The sequence below is a fragment of the Notothenia coriiceps genome, unplaced genomic scaffold (genome assembly GCF_000735185.1).
Source record: "Notothenia coriiceps isolate Sejong01 unplaced genomic scaffold, NC01 NC01_scaffold00004100, whole genome shotgun sequence".
Classification (NCBI taxonomy): Eukaryota; Metazoa; Chordata; class Actinopteri; order Perciformes; family Nototheniidae; genus Notothenia; species Notothenia coriiceps.
The window spans coordinates 158558-180838 of record NW_011336801.1 but is presented as its reverse complement, the minus strand read 5'-3'; the positions used below and the strand labels follow the sequence as shown (position 1 = coordinate 180838).

Sequence of the window (22281 nt, the reverse complement as noted above, 5' to 3'; positions counted from 1 at the left end):
CATTCTAATAGCGGGATTTGACGGGTTTACGGTAGGCCTATACAAAAGATCTCTTGCGGTTTCTAGTGTTAAGTTAATTAAGGTACAGGGGGGGGGGAGAAGCCCTTTCTTTATCAGTAACGAATTTGCAGTTGAACAAAAAGTCAACTAACTAGGGTCACTTGCAATGCGTGTTGTGTCTAACTGTAGTAAGCTTGTCACTCAGATGTAACCTACGTTAAATTTAGCTGCTGGAGAAGAAAGATCAGGGGGGAGGGGGGGAGGAGAGCTGTGGTTGATGGGCCCATTAGTTGTGTAAAATACACAGCTGGGAGCTGCCGTTTCATTCAGACTGTTTAAAAAAACGGTAACAACGGATATATTTTCAAGATCAAGGATCAGGATCTAGGATCCCTCCGCTACACTTTGGATCCTGATCTGCCGACGAGGCTCCTTAAAAATATAAATATCTTTAGTGAATTACTGAGTTAGGCACGTCTAATAAGTTTTAATGAAGTTGATCACAGTATATTCATATTTGTCAGTGATTCATGGTCTATACCAACCTTGACTGTCTAATGTACTTTAGGGAATATGTCCATTATCTCTATCAACATTGAGTGGACAATATGTGTGCAAATGTTTATTGTCATTGAACATAACAATATTCCATGTATTAAACACAACAACCTGCTGAACATTACAATATTCGCCTTAATCACTGAACCTCTCTTCTCGTGTGTGTGTGTGTGTGTGTGTGTGTGTGTGTGTGTGTGGTGTGTGCGTGGTGCGTGCGTGTGTGCGTGCATGGTTGTGTGTGTGTGGTGTGTAGAGGTGTGTGGTTAAAACACTTTCATGAAGTGAAGGAGGTTTTTCCTTCTATAAAACAGCTGGGCAGCAGTGAGTGTCACGGACATGAATTCATAGATCAAGGCAGACTGGTGCACACACTCTCCTGTCCTGCCAGGCGACACGCCCGTTCTAAGCCGTGTCCCTCACTCCTCACATCCCAAGCTGCATCCCCACCAGTGTATTATGTTGTTACATCGTTTCAGATGTTATGTTTCAGTTGTGCTCTGTCTATGTTCAGTGATGCAAACTTGTCCCCTTTCGGCGAAATTCGCCGTTTTGAATCCAAATTAGGTCGTTTGTGTGATTCATGTAGATCTGCAATAAAAATATTTTTGGGGTATGGGGGGGTCTGGGACCCGGAGTAATCTGCGGCCTTGAGCTGTTCCATCATGACACGCATGGTGTTCTTTTTTTATATATTATAATGAAGTGCGAGCTGTGTGCTCGAGAATTCCTGTCTGTCGGCTCTGCTCTCATGGATGTATAATAAGGCTCTGCTGCTCCGAGATGATGGTCTAGCTTCAGCAGCTACATTACCTACGGGTGCGTTCGTTAATATTAACTGTGCGTCCGGAGTCACTGTGGAACAGACTGGACCGCTGGTGAACAGCTGTTAGAACGGGCCGTTCAGGTGTTCAGAGCAGAGCTCCCTGTCCAACCCAGTCTCATGGCATTTCGTGTTCACCAACACGATTTTTAATCTATTGACTCGTGTTCACCAACACGATTTTCCCATTTTTTTCGTGTTGCACAGCACGATTTTAAAAGCAATGTATTTCTGTTGGTAGTCTCACGGCATTACGTGTTATAGGAAGACCGGAAGCTGTGTGTTTCATTGTAACGACGAGACGCCGTTACTGCTATTTATTAAATGGCATTAATTATATAAGTGTTCACCCCTCATCTTGTCTGTTGTTTCCGGTCGTATCTGTGTTCCCTCCTGCTGATTATCCGATTGTGTTCACCTGGTGCCCTGTGTTTGCTCCTCCCCTCACCTGTGTCTAATTGCTCCCCCCTCACCTGTGTCTTGTTAGTCTGTGTGTGTATTTAAGTGCTGTTTCTTGTTGGGCTGGTAGTGTGTGTGAGATCCTGGTGGCTGCAGGCTGGGCTCGTGTGAACAGCAGCAGGATTGAGGCTGTGTGAACTTTGTGCACATTGTTTTAATAAATGCCCACGTCGGGTTATATTTTTGGACGTTCTGCCTCTGCCTCCTTGCTTGGTCGGGCCGCTCAACGGTCAGTCTCACACCCATTGTTTATTTTGAACACTCTTTTGGGGACATTTTTGTTGTTTTTATTATTTGTTGTTGGTACAGTAAATGATTGGATTCATGTTTGTGCTATTTCCTTTGATATAAAAGTTACAAGAAACAAGTCAATTAAGGCTGGTTGCAGTGTTCTTCACATATTTGCAATGCTATGGATTTTGAAACACATTAGGGAAGTATTTGCTGTATGTATGTCTAAACTTGGTTCAAGTGTATCTTTGGCCATTTCTGAACACAGAGGAAGATAATAGGCTGTTGTTGTTCTCAGAAATACTTCCCCTGTGTCCATGGAAACTGTGTGAAACGGGGCGATGGTCAATCTGCTGGACCGGCACACACGCAGAGCAGTATGCTTTGAGTGTTTAAGTCTGTGTTAGCTTATGCTCTCCTGGATTTCTTCTGGAAACTCAAAAAAAAAAAAACCTGCTTTAACGCTCAAGCCAAATACATAGGCCATTTTTTTTTATTGGTCTAATTATCAAAAGTTTAAACTTTCAGTTAGTGATATTGCTTTCATATTTGTAATACTACAAAAATGTCAGATGTTTTGAATCAGTTAATTTGATCAGGTTACGTTAACAGTTCTATTTATAGACATTGTACAGTATACCTGATCCTGATTAGTACAGCACAGTGAGGTTTTGTAATGACTGCACACAAAATCAAAGCAAATCGAACTTGATATTTTGTAAAAATACAGTTATGGAACCATTTCTACTAAAGAGACATAGAGAATAATGTGTACTGCAAGTGAATGAGTGTATGATATTAACAGAGAAGATGTTGAATTACGTGAAGTGGAACTTATGAGTGCATTGATATTCAGACAGCCAACCAGCATGTGACTACATTTACATGCTCTGGCAAATAGCATGAGCACAGATGAATATGGAAGCCAGTTACCCTTACAGTATATTGTATGATGTCCTTTTGTTGTTTATGTTTTTATGTCTTCATGTGGAACCTACTGCTGCAGGTCTCCCTTGAAAAAGAGATCAATGGGATTTCACCTGGACAAATAAAGGTTTTGAATTGAACAAGACTGGATCATTAGTTATTCTCCAAAAATCTATATATTAAAGCAAAGATAATTTTGGGTTTGCATTCTCCCGATGGTCAGAAGCACAACTCCAAATGTTTGTTAATTTTCAATAGCTGTTGGAAGAGTATATAAGCTACATGTTGCTAACAAGTTTGCCATGCATGTGACTTTAAAGGTGATAAAACAGTATGTCAGTGTTGTGTTTACAGCTTGTTTCCGCTGCCCCTTATGGGCCAAGTAAAGAACTGACGTGAAGCCACATTCCTGTGAAGTAGCTCTACTTGATTTCAGAAGCAAATGTTTTCACTGATATGTGAAGAATAACTTGTGAATGTACAGAGTAAGCTGTTAACAATATTTGGGCGAATTGAGACGAAAAATGCTTTTGACATCTGCGATTTTCAGTGATTATATCGTACTTTTCTGGTTTTCTACTTTATGCAAGGAATCTGTCAATTTATGCAATGTTTTAAGATCCCTGCAGAAACTATTACATTTGTCATAGTCCTATCATTTTGGACAATTTTGCTAAAAAACAAAATTGCTGTTTGGGGAGGTTGTAGGAATGTCCCTCCTTTCAAGACTCTTCGGCGATGAAAATGCTCTTTATCTAATCATTATACACTTTGTCCTCAAGCTGCTCTGTGTAAAGATGTCAGTTTTACTGTTCGATGGCTTGGCTCCCTGTGCGTTTCAGCACGGCCGCTCTCAGTTTCCTCCGTGAAAACGCTCACTTCTTGAACCCCTGTGTTTCTAATCCTTTGTCCACATTCACCGAGACTAGGACAGTTTCCAGCTGGCTGTGAACGAAACAGGCCAGATGTTCACATCTCCTAAGAGTGACAGTTCTAAATTACAACAGCATCATAATAGAAGGAATTTGCATGAGGGCCATCAGATGTAATAAAATGTTATTTAGCTGTTGTGTGTCCTTTATTGAAGTTTGCTGTAAAATGTTGTGTCTCAAAGCATTATTGTATAATTAATTACCCAGGACATTGTTGACACACTGATGCCTGTTTTGTTCTGGTTCTGAAATGCTTGGCCTGACTCAGGGGTTTGAGTTAATGCCAAGCAACAAACCTTGTTGAACTATGGAGAAACTGCAAGGACACAAGAGGGCCTAGTAGGACAGAAAAAACAAACAGATCTGGTTTAGCCGATCCTCCATTGTTAATAGTTCTGATAAAGAACATTGCTGCATTGATATATTTAGCCATAAACAGAATTGCTAACACTAAACAGAACAATTAGTACAGACAAAAAAAGTAATTAAGCTTTAAGACACTGGACAATATTTGGAGGTAACTAGCTGTTTGCAGATGCCATCAGAATAGCTTAGCTTTGTAGACTGTGTGAAGAAAGGAGCATGGCTATCAGTGAGCTAGGCCAGAGACCATTTCATATCCAAAATATGCATCCAAAAGAGATAAAACCGCATAGCACTGTATATCACAAACAGATGTTTGGGGCTGAACCCTTAATACCCCACAAATGTTATGCAATATATGCGAACAGGACTCTTAGGTGTACAGCCTCCGTTTACTTTGGTAAAAATAAGTGCTATATTATTGATTTTCTCGAACAAATCTCACCAATTATTTTATAAAGATCCGTTGGTTTCTTGCATTCTTTGCTAACTCCATCGATGCCACGGCTGGGCCTCACACAGCCTCTTCAAACACTGGCAGGCTATCAGAGCACTTGGTCGACATGATGGATAGCAAATGTTTGTTGCCTAAACTTGTTTACCCAAATCTTTCTTTTGTGTTATCTCAAGACCCTGTCCATTAATCATTGACAACAGTGAGACACAGAGCTGTGTTTCAAAAATATTTTTCATTTGAACTCAGCTTGGCTAAAAGGATCATCGGAGAGTTACGAGCAGGAGATGTGGTGATCGTGACATTTTCTACCCTGGCTGTCTTGGTCAAAGGGCATACATTTTGGACTTAACTCAAAGACTTTTGACAAACATCCCTCACATTAATAAGCCCCTGAAGTATGATAGGAAGGAAGAGCAGTGAAGTCAAGAGATGATGAGGACTGAAAGTGGTGGGAAAGACATTACAGAGAGGGGCCTCTCTGCTAAAGCCCTGCTTCAGAGCTTATCCGAACTGACAAAAGAGAAATAGACCTGGGGACAAAGTTTTTCCTCGCCACATCCAACATCCTGTTGTGAATCCCACAAACCTCATTGTCATGCTGTAGGCATCTAGACGTCTTCTTTGAAAGCAATGAGGATCCTTACAGCAACAACAAGGATGGCAGAGCCGAGGACATCTTGAGTAAATCTGTAAAAACAGGTCACGAATATACTGTTTAATTTAACACAAAGGCTTAAAACAAACATGCATGTTGCTTGTTTGTGTGTAGGATGAATTTATTATGTTTGGTTATTATTTTTTTCATGGGATTCTTTTTTTTTTTTTAAATATAGGCTTTACAGTAAAAACGTTTACATGTTATGGATATAGCCACCAGCCAACACGTCTGGGCCATAGACCATAAAGTCTATGCCCTGGGCCCAATTACCCATAGCCTACAAATGAGTGTATGAATACAGAATTAGTTAGAGGATAACACTTCTGCCCTTTATACAGTCTCTAACAACAATTCATACATTAAAGAACAGAAGTTAGGAGGATACTTGCAGCTGCACGTAAACATGACAAACGCCACTTGTTGCGGCAGAAATCAAGCGCACCTTTTAAAGATCCGCGAGGAGCTCCATTTTGTAAATACAGGGGACAACCGTACATAGTTATCATACTAAAGGCAACAGCTCATATGCTTACAATAAAAGGTAGCTGCTATGCTCACATGACCTTTTATACACAGCTAACAGTTTTGCCAACAATAACATTTCATTTGATGAAGGAATAATGGTGCCTTCATTCAGGCAATGAGTAATTTACCTTGTCAGGTGTTGGTGCTATCAGAGATTAAGCTAGCTATTCATCAAACCCTACATAAACTTGTGCCTGAATGTATTATCTCCTTCTCCTCCTATTGCTGCTTCGACACAACACCGGGTATGACTTCTTCACTTCGGCAGGGTAAGTTGCTGCTATGCATTTTTTTTGTTAAGTGAGTCTTGGTTGTGTGCAGTTGGTGTTGATGTGCTTGGTTAGCCATAAGAGTTAGCAAGGCTGCTATTTAAACACTTTTGCCCCAAGCATCTCAATGCTTGCTGTTTTTTTGTTGTTTTTTTGCAGTTTTGTGAAACGTGCATTGTGAATATTCCATGCTGTTCAATCGAGATGTAAACATTACTGCTGTCTTGCACAACATCTATTTATGTGATGATTATTGACTGGGAAACTCAACTTGGCTTTTCATCACACAGACTGATGGGTCATATTATTACCACCCACTACTGACAATTTGCCTCACTGTTGACATCCTAATTCAATCTGCTGAGCTGCTGTCTTATGGTATACCCTGCTGCTACACTATGCATTCAACACTCATCTAAGCACATTTCCATGAGGTAGGCTACATCTGATTTTGAAATCATACAAGAAGAGGTTGATAGTACCTTCTGCAGATGTCACATCTTACTTCATGTTGCAACATGTCAGATGGGTTTATATTCATCCATCTCAAATCACTCGATAGTTAACAATAGTTGGAGGTGTTTAGCCTCTTGAGGCTGAAGGTGTAGCATATTTCTCTCATAGTCTGGGGTACCATTTGCTCAGGCTTTTTCAAACCATGCTGTTGCTGCACCTGCTTCAGCTTTTGCTCTTCATATTTCATTTGATAAGCTTCCCCTCTACACAGCATCCACCTGGAGGCTCTGGTGTGATGTTCCCTTGGTTCAGTGTATTATCACTACTCCTATAGTATCATCTATGATGTTCTTGTGGGTTGTGATGAGATTCTAAACCAAAATGACAAACGTCATCACTTCTGAATCTCATTATAAATCTGTTCCACTTGAGTTGGTTGACTGAGTGATGAACAGATCTCTCTGTCATTTGTACTTTTGGAGTACTGAAGTCAATATTCAACACAGAGGCTAATTGCTAAGACAGAGAGTGGGATCTTAGGCTAAATTGTGCATTGACAATTCCCTGGAGTTTTCTCAGCAACAGTAGTTGTCCAGTTTCCTGTCAGTCACTGTATTCTGATACAGCACTGACAGGGATGAAAGACGCTTGGATAATGTTTGTGAATTCCAAGGAAATTGAAGTTGGTTGGAGGCTTTCATTGAAGCAGAACCTCTTCAGCCAGCCAGATGCAACTGCAGACAATATGCAAATAATGTGTAGTCACTTTTCCTAGTCACATTGTTTTGAATTCACTAGGGATGAAGTAGTCAGCGCTGCATTATATAATTGTATGAGAGAGCTCCATTCCCTATTTTTGAGAAAAGCAACAAAAAGAACAAGAGGTCATGTTGTTAAATCATTTTAGAGAAAGCGTTCTCTATGCTTTTGCTCGTTTTAAAATTGAGCCATTTTTTTTGTGTTTACATCAAACTTAATCATCCAGATGTTGTTGATTTTAGGAAAAGGTTATTTGGTTTCAATGCAAAGTCCAAACTATATATTATTTAGCAAAGTCTGCCCTCTGGTGGATAGACATTGCATGTTCCAATTGTAATATTTCCATTTTATTTATTTCAATATTATCTCTTTAATTTAAATAATCAGCGGTGCTTGACATTGTTTTTAAACACATGACATTTATTTTTACTTAATCCTTTTATTTTTCACCCATTGGTTTCTGTGTTTCTGTCTATTTAGCTCAAAAGTCCTAAATTGCCAAGTTAATTTGAAGACTTGATGGCCTCAATCCAATCACAAACATTTCAGTTTGGCTTGCTAATGATTCAGTGTTTTCCATACCTGTTTTACAGAAGAAGGGTCAATTATTTGGAAGGTTTGATCAGTTATTACAAGGCTGCCTTTCAACGACCTGACTCACTAAACTTAATGAAAATACTCTTCATCAGTTAGAGTAGCTTTAAACATAATTAATGTGCAAACACAGCACCAGTGTCCGCAGTTTGCATTTGAATGTGTCATTTATTAAATGTAATGTTTTAGTTTTATCCTTTGCTCTTCTACAATTGGTATTAACAGTGGTAGAAATGTATGACACATTTAAAGTTGCATTGACGCGTGAATTCCACTAGAGGGTGGTGTTGTTTCACTTAACTTGTGCTCTGAGTAAAGACACCTTCATCCAGCTCGTTCCCGTACTATAAATACACTTACAAGAGGATGAATTATGATCAAGGCATACTGAACGTCTTTTATTTTATCGTATATATTCCGGATATGTCGTACAAAGATGATGAAAATAATGTCTCATCCTTTAAGTTCTGTTAACGGGCTATTCTTTAATTAATAAAACCACACTTTTGAAAGACAACACAGGACTAGGAGAGCATAGCTTTGAATTCACTATTTAATTTGTACATCTGAAGGAAAAACCATCAAGATCTGCCATCTCTTACTCTCTTTTATTCACTCACTCTTTGTCACTCTCACACACACAAAATCCACACACTCTCTTGTGCTTTTTTATATCTTTGATTCATCTCTGCTTTGATAACTTAGAAAATAATTTAAATAAAAAAACATTGATTTTCATGGGCACTTGAGAGAGATGAAGCTCAAACGAAGGGGCTGGCTGACACATCAGTGGTTTCTTCTACTGAAGTAAAATGGGGGGTGGGGTCGTCAGAGTTTAGAGTTGTTCTCCCAAAGGAAGGAATCATTGCGCAGCACTTTGGCCAATTTCTCGTTGAATGGCGTGTAGAAACCCCGCAGGATCTCTTTAGTGATGGGCAGCATGGGTCCCAGGTTTTTGTCAGCCGGCCTCCTGGTGTTTGACGCCGGACTTCTTGTGATCTCGGACTCTATTTCTTTTGTCAGCGGCCCTGTAAAACACACAAACACTTTGTTCAACATCCCTTCCCTTTGGACCACTTCTGATTTTACCGCGGCTCTGAAGAAATGCAACAAAACTTGGATAAAGGACTCTTTTATGTCACTGTGTACCATTGGTGTTCCTGAGCAAGAGATTTGAAGCTCTGGGAGGTAATCACATCTGGGCTGATGTTGGCAGCTCTTTAAAGTCTGAGCTTTGGGGCAATTACTGTGGGATGCAGTGAGACGAGGGGGCTTCTTAACTACAGGGCAAAACTGTATTTGACTGTCGCACTTGTAGTTTACTAACTGCAATCTACTGTATACCCCAAGGAAAGGTTGGAGTCTTTGATACTGAAAGAAGGTTTAAGAAAATCCAGAGCTGTATCTAAGGGGAATGTAATTTATTTTCTAAGCCACAGGCTATACAAGACTTAACTGCTTTGAATCAACATAATGTTATAATGCAGTACATGCACTGATCAATGTTAACATATAGAACATTTGCAGAGAACCCTAATTACTTCCCTTGAGTACTTTTAACTCTACATACAGACATTCATGGCTGGAACACATGCATTTAACGTTATCCATACTTGTCTTTCATGATCTGTTTTACATTGTAGTGATCATAGTCCCCAGAGGGAGGGTAGTAGACCACGATCTCTTACTCACCCAGCTTTAGGAAGTCAAAGACTTTGTGCATTGTGTATTTCCTGTTGGAGGCGTGGTCTTCCAACCTCAGGACCAGAATCTGTTCCCTGTTGAAGACGGTCAGCCAGTCCATCAGGTACACAATGTACAGGCCAACCTGCAATCTGACCTAAGGACACAACACAGAAACAATCAATGTGAGATAACTAAGCTCTGTCCAAGAAACGTCCTCCTCAGCGGAGACACACGGGGGTTTATGCATGGTTAAACTGCTTTGAGGAGATGAACAGGAGGAGGGAGGGAATTCCACCATCGTTCTCTTTCATCTCCCCCTCGCGTACGGCTGCTAAAGGCAACATGTGGGCATGAGGACATGTGCTGCTATCATGTGGTGTGAGTGGCTGAGGGATTGGAGATAGATGAAGAGAATCAGGTGCTGTTTACACGGGAACAAAACGGGTTGTATCCACTACTTTTCTCTTTCGTATAGCCCGCTCGTTCACACGAGGCCGTAACGGAACCGCGGAAAAGGACCCCTAAAACGATAACGGGTCCCAAGGTGGATAGATCTGCGGACGGAACGCTCTGGGGGGACAAACGGCTCCGTGTGTACGACGTCCTATACAATAATTTTCCTGATAACGATGAAGCCACAGCCCCGCCTCTCCCCACCTCTGCTGCTCACTGCTGTAGCATGGTCAGTAGCTACTGTCAGTAGCTACTGCTACTGACCATGCTACAGATGTTAGTGCAAAATTTACAGCTCCTCTACCACAACCATCAGCAACAAGTGGACATGGAGAACTACATGAACTACATGTTGCCAAATCCACTGCGGAGAATAAACAGAAGGGCAACCATGGCAACCATGCTCAGGGTCTTCTTCGCTGCTTTTGGTGTATTTTGTGGCGGAAGTACAGCGCCACTTACAGGCCCGGCATATGTACTACAGCGTCTCCAGCGGGTCGAGCGGTCTCGTGTGAAAACGTGAACGAAATACTTTTTTGATATCGAATTTGGTTCGTTTGCGTTCCCGTATAAATGGGGCCTCAGAAATCACCACTTGCCAGTAGACCAGATACTCACTTTATAACACTGCATGATGTTGTTGTACATCCCATTATTGTGACTTATGAATCATACATCTTTGCTTTTTCTCTGTTTTGTTTATCACTGTAACAGGAATATTTTGGTTGTTGAACAAAGCAATTTGAAGAATGAAACTATTGTGATGGGTACATCTTGTTGACATCTTAAATGTATTTTCAACTCCAAAAAATAATTTGTCTGAGATTTCAGCAGAGTGTTTGCAGGTAGGGTAATTGTTGATGAAATTGATTGTTTTATTCCCTTGTGACAGTTCATTGCAAAACAGTAGGCATCAACACAATTCCTTGTAACTGGGAAAGGAATCGTTTTGTCTTCTTTTTGCCTCCTTTGCAAAACTGAAAAGGCATTCAGAACAAAGGATTACAGGCCAGCAACTCTTCCTTTGTTTAATCAATTTGGTACAACAGTGACGGCCAATTGTGTTCTCATGCTGGCGTTTATTCCTCTTTTCTGCCCGGACTTTAATCTGAGCTTAAACACTTTTATCGAGGAGCCACAGGCATGAGAACTCTGTATGGACAGCTGTAAAGCTTTTCATGGTTTAATAACTCTGAGGAAATATTAGCGGATGGACAATTAGGCCAGCGGCACATAGCGGGCTCCCTGTGGGTCGTAAAACTTGTCAGGAGGGGAGGACCTCTGAGTATGAGGCAGCCTGAAGGGGGAACCAAAAGAAGACAGTCTCCTCCTCCCTCTCTCAACCAGTCTGACTCAAGGCACTCTGGGAAAATTTGGCCAGGGGCCGAACACTGGGACCCTCGGCTCTGCCCGGCTCTGTGTTGCCAATCCCTTTCAAAAAGTCCGGCCTGCAAGGTTTAGCATTTGCTAATGAAGTGTGCATTTCACTCCATCTGTCCTTTCCACTCCTTTTTTCTATTTCTTTCTTCCCACCAGCAGAAACGCCGGTCGCTAAAGTGTGGTTTTCTGCGGGACAAAGGCGGGAGGGAGGGGACACTCACTGGCATGGCATTGTTGACAGTAGTGTTGTAGACACAGGAGCGCATTGTGTACTCCAGAAGGCACCCCTCGATTAACTGCAGCGACTCTGACACCTTCTCGTGGAAATCCTCTGCAGACTTGTTGGCAATACCAAAGTAAAGGTAGTCAGAGTAGAGCCTGCAAAGCAAAACAGACGTACGTGAACACATTTGAATAGTACAATTTCAATTTTGCACAGACATTTGATTCTTTTAAGTATTTAAAGATACATAGATTTGAAATGAAGCAGGTTTTACCTTAAATGAAATGTAACTTCCTGCAGCTACACATCACTGCAGTTTACAGGAAAACCATACAGGATTGTGCTGTTTACAATTAAGATAATGTTTCCAGTTGTACAAAGTTAAGTAAACAATTGCCAAAGGCTGTCACTGGAACTTCATGACTTGGATGACTTTGACTGGAAAGGATAGCTATCACAGAATCAAACGTGTTTTGCATTGTAATTGATTGCCATTGAATTGATGCAGGATGGGTATTCTCTATTAAGTCAGTTTATTCAATGAACAATATTCAAAAAGGGTGGTCATCAAATTCAGCATGACAGTTTTGAATGGAGTGCATTTATCTCCAGCCAAATATATCAATGATGGGCAACTAAAAGGGAATAGGGGATCTGAGAGCCCGGGAACTTTGGAGCATACAAATTGCATGATATGGAGGAAGCTATTGATCCTGGGAACCACTTTTATGGCAGTATGCATAATCATTATGAATACTAAACTTAAGAGTGGTTTAATGAGAATACGGAGTAATATAAATAATGCATTGTAATAGGACATTTCGATAGGAGAAATAGAAAAAAGGAGAACAAAGAAAAGGAACTTGTCCAGACATTCTATGAAGTAAAAATCCATTTTAACAGCATAATGTAATCCTAGTTTAAACAGAATGTCTTGCAGGCATTCAGCATTAAAGACCGCCACACATCTGATTAAGACATCGTAATGAAATGAATGTGACAGGCTGATTTAAAAGGCAACAAATCTTCTGTGACAACAGCTCCTTTGTTTCCTATACAGGGAAAGTATCTGTCTGTGTAGCAGTGTATGATGGAGGCACAAAGGCAGGCTTGTCAGAGTGTTATCAAAGCTGGCATTGCAGAGCAGATCTGCAGTGAGAGGCAGTGAAAACAGGGATTACTTCTACCTTTCCACCGGGTCCCTGAGCATGATGATGAAGCGGGCGTCGGGCTGCAGGGCGTGGACGAAGTCCTGGATAAGGAAGGGAGGCTCCCCCTTTGTGGTGTTGTCATAGAAATACATCCAGGCGTTGTTATCCCACATGGTGGACGCGCTGGCTTCTCCTGCAAAATACACCCACAGTGGTTATAGTTTTATCTCCATTTGGAGTTACATTTGATATGTGTACTTGAATATGCAGGACCCATTGTTTCAGACTTTCGAAAGCAGCACTTTCTTTAATTAATTGATTAGTTCACTCAGAATATTTTTTCAGCAACTACTTTGAAAAAAAGTCATTTCCGAAGCCAAAAATGAAAAAGTGTTGGTAGTTCCAGTTAAGCTTTCTTTTCTTTTCTTTTATTATAAGAATGTGAATGTGAATATCTTTGGGTTATGGACTTAATATCCAGCCAAGCACAACATCTTACATCATCATAGGCTCTGGGAAAATGTAATGGACAATTTTTTTTATTTGTATGACCTTTTTTAGACTAAATTAGCTGATTTATAGATCAATCAGAAAAAAATAATGGGCAATGGGATTTTGACAACGAAAATGAAGTTGCAGCTCTAGTTAAAGCCAATTTACAAATGCACTCTTTATGCACTCTTTATGCCCTCATGCATTTCAAAGTTAAGTTTCCTGCTTTTAAAAGACACTTGCAATTTAGTTTGCACACTTTTTTGTCGAATTGCCAAAAAATTCACAGGGCAATTTTGGATGATTCTTGCCATTGATGATTGAAACTTGCAGGCATTCACATTCAAAACAGCATCCTTTCTTTGCACCCTTGATTGAAGGGTGAATACCTTAAACGGGAGGGAAATTGGGCAAGTACATAAGGTATTACTCGAGGAGGACACAGCATGATCCTAACACTCATGCAATAAGTCAACAACAAAAAAGTGCAAAAAAAAGGGAGAGCAATGACTTCTGGAACTGACAGTAAAGTAGCGGAAGGACTGCAATCAGTCCTGGTGCTCATAACAAGTCAGAGGACGTCGTATCTCAAACATTTTTGAGAGCAGGAATTTTATCAGGCTGAGCTAAGAAAGGATATCCAGGATTCATTAGGCTGTCTGTTCCTTCATTATGCTCTTATCTGGGAAGTGAAGCTGTGATGTATTTGGAGGGAACTCAACACGGGCCTTATCTGCCTCGTTTCCTCAGAGGAAGGGATGATAGCTAGGGCCTATTTTCTGTGATGACGGTTAGAGTGAAACAGGATCGCTGCTAATGCGGTTATGCTTGAAATGATGCAAGCTGTGATCAAGTATATTTAAAGGTCTCGGTGTCCATTAACAGGGCTCATTAGGCTCCATAGGGAGAGGCCGTAATAGGACAAACAAATGGAGGATCCTGACCAGCGTGCCTCTGGTGTCGGCCTCCTGTTGAAGAGAGTGCGAAGATTCTGCACCTTGCTGGGCTGTCCCAGAGCATGATCTGAATACTGAGCGTACCCCCCCCCCTCTTTTTAAATGGATTATTTATTTAAAGAGGGAAACAAAGCAGGGCGGCATGCTAAGCTGCGCTCAATGCAGCAACTCAGGCTGGTCTGAAAAGGCTATTGTTACAAACTTGAATCAGTTTTTCTTTACAGCTGAGCAGTTCTTTCAGGTTGTGTTTGCATGATGGGAAAAGACAGAGGCAGATGGATGGCGCTGGCAGCAGGATATGCAGATAGAGGATGGTAGATTGTAAGACTTCTGCACCCCTCCGCGGATATTATTGCTGCCCTGACACACAAAAAACAATGATTCCTTTTCTATACAGCACTTCAATGAAGTGGCTTAAGTGAAGCAGAAGGAAGTCCAGTATCATTAAGCTGTTAGAGCCTCTCTCTATGGCTGAGTCACCAGCTCTCTTAAAAAATCACCATCACTCGTCGGAGTGAAAGTGGCTGCTACGGAGCAGCTCTGGGCCTCCGCCTCGCTACCTGCTGCTTTAACAGCAGCTTTGTGATATTGCAGGGGAGATTACATTTGATGTTCCAGGCAAGTGTCAGCTTTCCCCGAGCCAAACGCTATGGGCTGCAGCCGGACCAGGGCACAGAGTTATGTCAGTCCAACTTGGTCACACAGGTCAAAGCACTGATACATGACCTGAGTAGCTAATATGATGCAGAACAGGGAGGGCAGCTTAGGCCGTCCTGACATGATGTGACACTTAACATGAAGGCACGGATTACACTGAACAGGAAATGTTTGTGGAACTGAAACTGCCTGGAGATCTGATTAGAGAGATTTTCACTTGTTACTGGTTCCTTTACTTAAATGTGTCATTCTTTAGATAATCATTCTGAAATAGAGCAGAGGTGCTTTAATAGAAGAGACATTAGAGCAACTTCCTAGAATAGTTTGCCACTCAAAGGTTGCTAGTTTCACATGATGCATTGCCTCTCTTGCTATTGTAAAAAGCTGATTTTCATACTAAGTGTCTAGGTCACAGTTGCTGTTTTTTTCAAATATGTTTTGAATTCTAGAAAAAGAAGCAGATTTGGGGTCGGATAAGAGTTGGACAAAGGTCAGTGGTTAGTTTGTAAAATAAATATTACGAGGGGCTTGTTCAGTCTTGGTTTGCCTTTTATTCAGGATCCTACATAAACACTTGAAAACTGGTGTACCGTCAATGTTTTTGGCCCAATATTAGCCGAAGTAGCCTACTAAATCTGACACACCATGCTTTTCAAGTTACTATTTTTATATGACTTGAGTGAATGTTTATGATAATGTTTATGCAAATGAGAAGACGTATCACAAATTAGATTGGCTTTATTTTAGTGCATCAATCCATTCAAATATGCCCTGATTCAGATCCTTACTCTGGGCCCAGGACATTGGAGTACCTTTTATAATAAATCTCTGGAGTGTCAGCGTTTGAAAGTTGGATTAAAACGTTAAAATCCCATTTATATCAAGGGCAGTACTTTATAAAGTGGATAGCTTGTGTATTTTAAGTCTATAAAGACGCCACGGATAGTGACTCAACCCTTTTTGTCACTAGTGACTGGCACTTTACCACTAATGTTCAATCCAAATAAAACATCAACAAATATATTTTCCAGAACACACATCATGTGGGTTTGAGCTTTGCACATGGGCCTTGTTTTCAGTTGCATTTATGATTGTGATGTTCTAAGTTTATACTCTGCACTTGCCACTAATTACCATATGGAAAGAAATGTTCATCCATTTGATGCTCAAAGAAAACAAGTGAATTGGTTAAAAAAATCCATTAGTAAGGAACAATTCAGATTGAATGGAATTGACTGCAAATGATTGTAATACATTTTCCTACATTGAACCTCATAGTATTGACCGACCAATGTAAAGTCATGTGTCTTACCTACGATGATGTTAGGTTGGCTGGGGCTTCCACTGGCATTTGCTGTGAGGTTGCCCTGGATTTGGTTCGCAGCCTGATCGAACAAGTCCAGATAGTCCTCCACTGGGTACCGGTCATGGAAGCCCTCGCTCAGACGGATGATACCTGATGGAGGAAGAAGACAGGCATGGTAAATACACTTTGTGGGGTATACATGTTTAATGCATGTTAAGATTGGTTGGCAAGGTATCAGGATTCTTTGTTTGGTTGAGAATCTGAGGCATCTGTGTGTATCCATTTCGATTTTATTTGTTTTGGCGTGCCCTCTTCTCTCCACGTGTTTGATGATTACACTAAAAGTGGTCAATAGGCTTTCGTGTGGCCTTATACATTCCAAGTTTAAATCCAATCCACATTTAGAAGGAAATGCTGACCCAGCTTATTTTTCCCTGTTTCAAGTTAAGGACCAATGTCATCTTTATGCTTCACATGCAGGTTTAGTAAATACAGTATGTTTCCTATCGGAACCATTGTGGGATTTCAGTATACTTACTGATTGTTGGGATACAGGGACTTTGGAGTCTCTATGAGACATGAGAATATTAAGGATGCTCAGGCCTCTGTGTCTTTCAAGTGTGATTTAATGGTTTTACAGTTCTTTAGTTACCAAGAAAACATGATTGGAAAACTCTAGTAAACTCTCCAAACACGCAGCATGCGTCATTATAATTTCAGAGGGGTTTACACTTGTACGACGTGTGATGGTGCTTGTGTGCGTGTCATCATTTCTAAACAGCCTGTGTTTCTTTATGGGCACTGTGTACTCCTGGCACATCTGCTTAAGATTCAAACTGCTACTCTCGGAAAGTTATGTGACGCGCATCGCATCAAATCACCTTTTCACTGCCTCGAACGAGCAGAGCCTTGAGGGGAACGAAATAAATAAATACAAAACAAGACCATTTGAATTCAGAATGTTCTCAAAGGATGCCTTAAGAGAAAAGTGCTGATTACCAGTGCATAGCTTTAAGTGAAACACTACAAGGGACAGGGAGAGTGGCAGCAAAGATGAAGGGATGGGGAGGTGGGGAGGGGGTAGCTGAGTGGGACCTATGGCCTTAGGATACAGCTGCATTTGCTGCCCCAAACTCAACAAAAACACAAGGCAGACAAATTAAGGAAAACAACTCATCCACATCCAGCCGCTTTACACGCTACAAATAATTATCAACTCAAACTGAACACATCAAATTAAGTCTTGCATGCACGCTGATCAATCCTCCAGTTTAGGTTGTGTGAGCCTCAGAGGGATTAAGGGCGTAGTCAGCAACTGGCTAAACTTCAAAAGCACCATTTTCACTGCAACATTTAAGCCTCTTTCTGATATTTGCGGAAATAATTTGGATGAAATTTGGCCAATACTGTGTACGTAGTTCCCTCACAAGTAGTATGCCAAAACCCCTTAGGTGAAATAAAATCATTAAGTAATTATTAGCCGTATAACTACAGGCAAACAAATATGTATGTATCAGTCATTGCTGAGCAGTCCTCCACAGTGAAAATGTAGCATTAAAAAATGGAGTTCTCATGCTGAACTGATGTGATAATGCGGCTGCGGTTTTTAAAGGAGAATCGTGAAGTAATCTAAACCCTGTACGTGCGCTTCCTTTAACTTCTAAAGTCCTTATCTAATCAGCTTCCGATTCCGTAATCAGAGCTGACTTTGAACAGTTTTGTGCACTACAGTTTAACTGCTACTCTTCACAAATGTTGAAATACATGTGACACACACACACACACACACACACACACACACACACACACACACACACACTGACTCACACTCCTGACGCCTGCTTCTTGAGCTGTTGAAGATCCTCCATTATTCATGGGTCTTAATGGCAGTTATAAAAGAAAACAACAAGCATAGTATTTATTAAGAATAAGGATTTGCCTTCATTTGGAAGCAAAAAAAGTCACCCTACCAAACCAAAGGAGCAGTTCAACAAAGCATCTGCAAGTTAAATAAGGGGGTTTGACTTGTTTTAATAGGGTTTTTAGTTTACCCCGCATAGTCCTACTCCAGATCCCTCATGGCTTTTAAACCCATCTGCGGTGGTGTGGTGGTTCTTTCAACATCACAGACACACATGGTGAAGCAAACACACGATGGCATCAACGCATTTAGAAGATGCCATACTACCAAATGTCTACAGCGAGGCAGCTTTTAGCTCACGACGCACAGTTTGAGAGTTGATCTCTTTGTTTGAGAAAATGACACATCACCACCTGTTCAAACTCCATGAAGAAGCTGCGTAAACAAGGTTATGGCAGTAGTTTGTGAATGTGTCTAGAAAAAACTGAAACTGAATAATGTGATAAAGCATCTGTTCCTGCTCAATTGGCAAATATTTCCTAAAACGGCATAGAATTAAATATGCCTCTAGGAGCTAGTAAAACATGCCACAGCTCCCTCTATAAAATCAAATGATTGCTGTTGAATAAAATACATTTTTAACTTTTAAATAGAAGCACAAAATCCACAGAGTGTAGAAATGGAGCAGCCATAAAGCAAGAACTTGAAAGACGTTCATGGTGGAAAAGTGTGTCGTGAGGAACAAGTGCAGGAAACGGTGCACCCACACGTGTGGGTTCAAAGTGTGCGAGGAGGCTTCACGTGCTATGTTTTCGTCGTGTTGTTTTGTAAGCATTTCTACCACAGAGACAAATCTACGCACACTGATGATAGTGATGAGGAAGCAGTTAGTCTAGATTGTTGTGCGTCTCGTCCTAGTTGAGCGGTTAATGAGCACAGCCACTGCATGAGCTCACATATCAAGATGGGGAAGTTGCAGTTGTAGGATGTGAAATGATGGAGATAAACCACACAGTAGGTGTAAGCAGAAATACGATTAGCATTCAAAATGTTGAATTTAGGAGGCAATAAAGAAATGAAATACACAATTAGAGCTGTACCTGTGGAGCTTACAACTCTGTTACAAAATAAACAGTTTAACATTTTCTCACGCCCAGCACAAAATGTATCTTGAATATTCATTGCTCGGTTAATTATGTTGCGAGATACTTGGGAGAGTACATTAGAGATACTTAATTATTGTCAGATCATGCAGGTATCGCATCCAGATAGGTTTCACATTATTATGATGATTGCAGCTGCAATTTCTGGCACATTTTATGTAGAAATATTGGGCTAAACAGTGTTAAGTTGTCAGTCAATTTGCAAATAACCTTCCCCCCAAATTAACGATTGAAATGTGTAATAAAGTTAAGGAATTTCATCACAACACAGGATCTTAACGATACAATGATAGTAGGTTGTCAATTTAATTATTTTATTTTCCTCACAGCCACAGCAAAAATACAGTTGTTGCTACTCACCAAACCTCTTGCGGGTCCACCAGTGTGGCTCCTTGAAGGTGGTGAACTTGACGTCGGGGTGCAGCCTCAGCCTGTCGTACAGGTCCGTTGTGCCACACTTTGGTTGGCCGATGATATAGAAATAAGGAAGGCATCGCATGCGGTAGGGTTTCCCATCGTGGTGAAACACGTGTTCTCGGAAAGTGTTCCTCAAGTGCTGAAAAACTGTACGAAAGCGCCTCGAATAGCGTGCATATAAGTTTGTCCTGTATGGGTCCGAGGTGATATTGCCAGTGTATTCCTCATACCAGCAGGGGTTCTTGACACCAGGCAGGAATTTGCGGGGGATAACAGAGAACATCTGTGAAGGCAAATAAAGCAGCCAGGTTAATCTTCTGACTCACTGTACTTCCCAAATGATTCCCTACAAAGTTCAAACAAAGCCTTTCAACCCCTGAAATAAACATTGCTAAGGCTGCGTAACGAAGGATAAATACCTTCTGGGCATTTGACAGACACATTAAAGGAAGAGGTTTGTTTCAACAACTTACACAACTTTCTGGTACAGGCAACTGATTTGGTAGGTGTAAGCAAACATTGCCTTTGTGGGATCCAACCGCATTCTCACGACACGTTTATTCAGGAGTATACACTCTCTATAGGGGCAGTAAATTAGCTTTATATGTATGGACAATTTGACACAGTGCACATTTTACATTCAGACATTATTTAGAAACCGTCCCTTTTTGTTGTTGTGTTGGCTCTGAACTTTGGAGAAGTTCACATATTTGATCTGAGATTGTTCTCTTAAGAACAATGTGGAAGTTGTAGCCATGTTTATACACCTTCCACCAGGAGACAACATTGGATTGAAAGTTAACTTGAAGTTAAACGGCTGTTTAAACGCAATACGCTAATACAGCTATCTTTACTGATGATGCTCTGTCTGGCATGTACTGCCGCCAACTTCACTTTTTCCTTGTTTTGCTCTCAGTCTGGTCCTCAGCAGTTGAAACATGATCAGTTGAATTGAGGTCAGACCACTGACTTGGCCAGTCAGGAACATTCCACTGTGTGGCCATAAGAAACTTGAATCATTGTCCTGCGCTAAAAAGAGTATGGATGTGGTCACCCTGAACACTTCAACTTAATAGTTTTATTGTTTGATTTAAAATCCAATGTGCTTAATTCAAGCACATTTTTACAAAATAAAAAGTAAATTTGAGGGCAATACAACCTACCGTCTCTTCTTGATCACATTTTCAATTCAAGTGTTTTTAAGTGATCAAACGCAACAAAAGAAAATGTTACTATGACTTGTTCTCTGCCTGTGAGACACCCTAAGGACAATAAATGCCGGATCCATCCACAGACGTATTGATTCCCCCGCGGCCACACTCTCCTATTCATTAGCTGGTTCAATAAGAAATTAGTTATGTTGCAAATAGCCCTAGCCATTATCATTAGGATTAACAATTAATTGAACAAGGCTTTGAGGTGAGACGGACACGGCGAGAAAGCCACGGGGCAAATGTGTCGGAAGGCTGTTGGACGACTTTAAGCTTTAAATCCCTTCTGGAAAAAAATTGGTACAGACATATGCAATTATCTGGTGTGACATGAAGTGTTTCAGAACAGTTTTATCTCTTTATAAATTCAATTAGAAACTGCAACCAGTGGGGAATTGCAACAGTGTAGCTGTATTGAACCTGGTGTAGAGGGTGGGTAGGTAGGAATACTGATTTGAATCACCCCTCCCTTAGCATTAATTACGCTTCAAGACACATCCGTGATTGTCAATTAAAAGACAGATCAATATCACTCTGGGCCGTGTTTGTAATATGATTAAATTATAGAGATAACATTTACACTATAAAACACATTCATTACGACATTTGAATCTGATAAAAACAAATCGTTATTGATACAATTTGTGTCCTTATTATCCCATTGATTACTTTAGGACAGATATATGTTATACTCACATGTGGCTCACTGTTAACCAGTGCCTTGAGCTCTGGAGGCTGCCGACTGCTGCGAAACTCCACCTTGGACGTGATGGACTTCACCACCAGTTTGATATGTGCGTAGTCCTTGACTGAGGAGAGGTTGAAGGCAAAAGGTCCCGGGCTGACCAGGCTGCTGAAGTGGTAGGGGGAAGGGGTGAGGAGGAGACCCTTCTTGTCCCCCGTCAGGATGTACGAAGCCATGATGAGGAACATGATGGCCAGGCCGAACAGGAAACTGTAAAGCCGGATCTTACGGAAGCAGCTCAAGGTGCTCCAACGCCTCGGCAGCTCCCGTTTCACCTGCAGGACCGCAAACAGGTTCATGGGCGTGTCGTCCACCTGCAGGAGCAGCGGCCTCTTGCGGTACTCGTCCACTGCGGAGCCCAGCAGGCTGTATTTGTAGTCCATCTGCGTTGTGCTGTCAACAGCCTGCGAGTCCCAGGTGTCACAGCTCACACACCGGGGGGAGTTATGGAGCAGGAGCCAGCAGGACAGGAGGTTTTGAGCTGGGGGAATGGCTGACGGTTGATATCCATGATGGGTTGTGGAGAACAGCCCACCTCATCCACTGACGCATGCCTATGAAAGAAAAAACAC

General features: G+C 41.2%; 2 protein-coding genes across 2 annotated transcripts in view; one reads left to right on the top strand and one right to left on the bottom strand.

Moving 5' to 3' along the window:
* The first annotated feature begins 6112 nt into the window (after positions 1 to 6112).
* lhpp (phospholysine phosphohistidine inorganic pyrophosphate phosphatase) overlaps positions 6113 to 22281 on the top strand; it is a 92396-nt gene continuing 76227 nt past the window's right edge. Inside the window, exon 1 of the mRNA XM_010767199.1 lies at positions 6113 to 6199. Within this exon, the coding sequence (XP_010765501.1) occupies positions 6129 to 6199 (71 nt within the window). The 5' untranslated portion in view covers positions 6113 to 6128. The remainder of the gene's footprint in view (positions 6200 to 22281) is intronic.
* The window catches only part of LOC104942010 (carbohydrate sulfotransferase 15), a 37993-nt gene continuing 24259 nt past the window's right edge, over positions 8548 to 22281 (bottom strand). Inside the window, exons 2-8 of the mRNA XM_010767195.1 lie at positions 21661 to 22263; positions 19697 to 20036; positions 16319 to 16462; positions 12938 to 13094; positions 11749 to 11905; positions 9701 to 9848; positions 8548 to 9036 (exon numbers count right to left, since the gene is read on the bottom strand). Of these exons, the coding sequence (XP_010765497.1) occupies positions 8837 to 9036; positions 9701 to 9848; positions 11749 to 11905; positions 12938 to 13094; positions 16319 to 16462; positions 19697 to 20036; positions 21661 to 22092 (1578 nt within the window). The 5' untranslated portion in view covers positions 22093 to 22263 and the 3' untranslated portion in view covers positions 8548 to 8836. The remainder of the gene's footprint in view (positions 9037 to 9700; positions 9849 to 11748; positions 11906 to 12937; positions 13095 to 16318; positions 16463 to 19696; positions 20037 to 21660; positions 22264 to 22281) is intronic.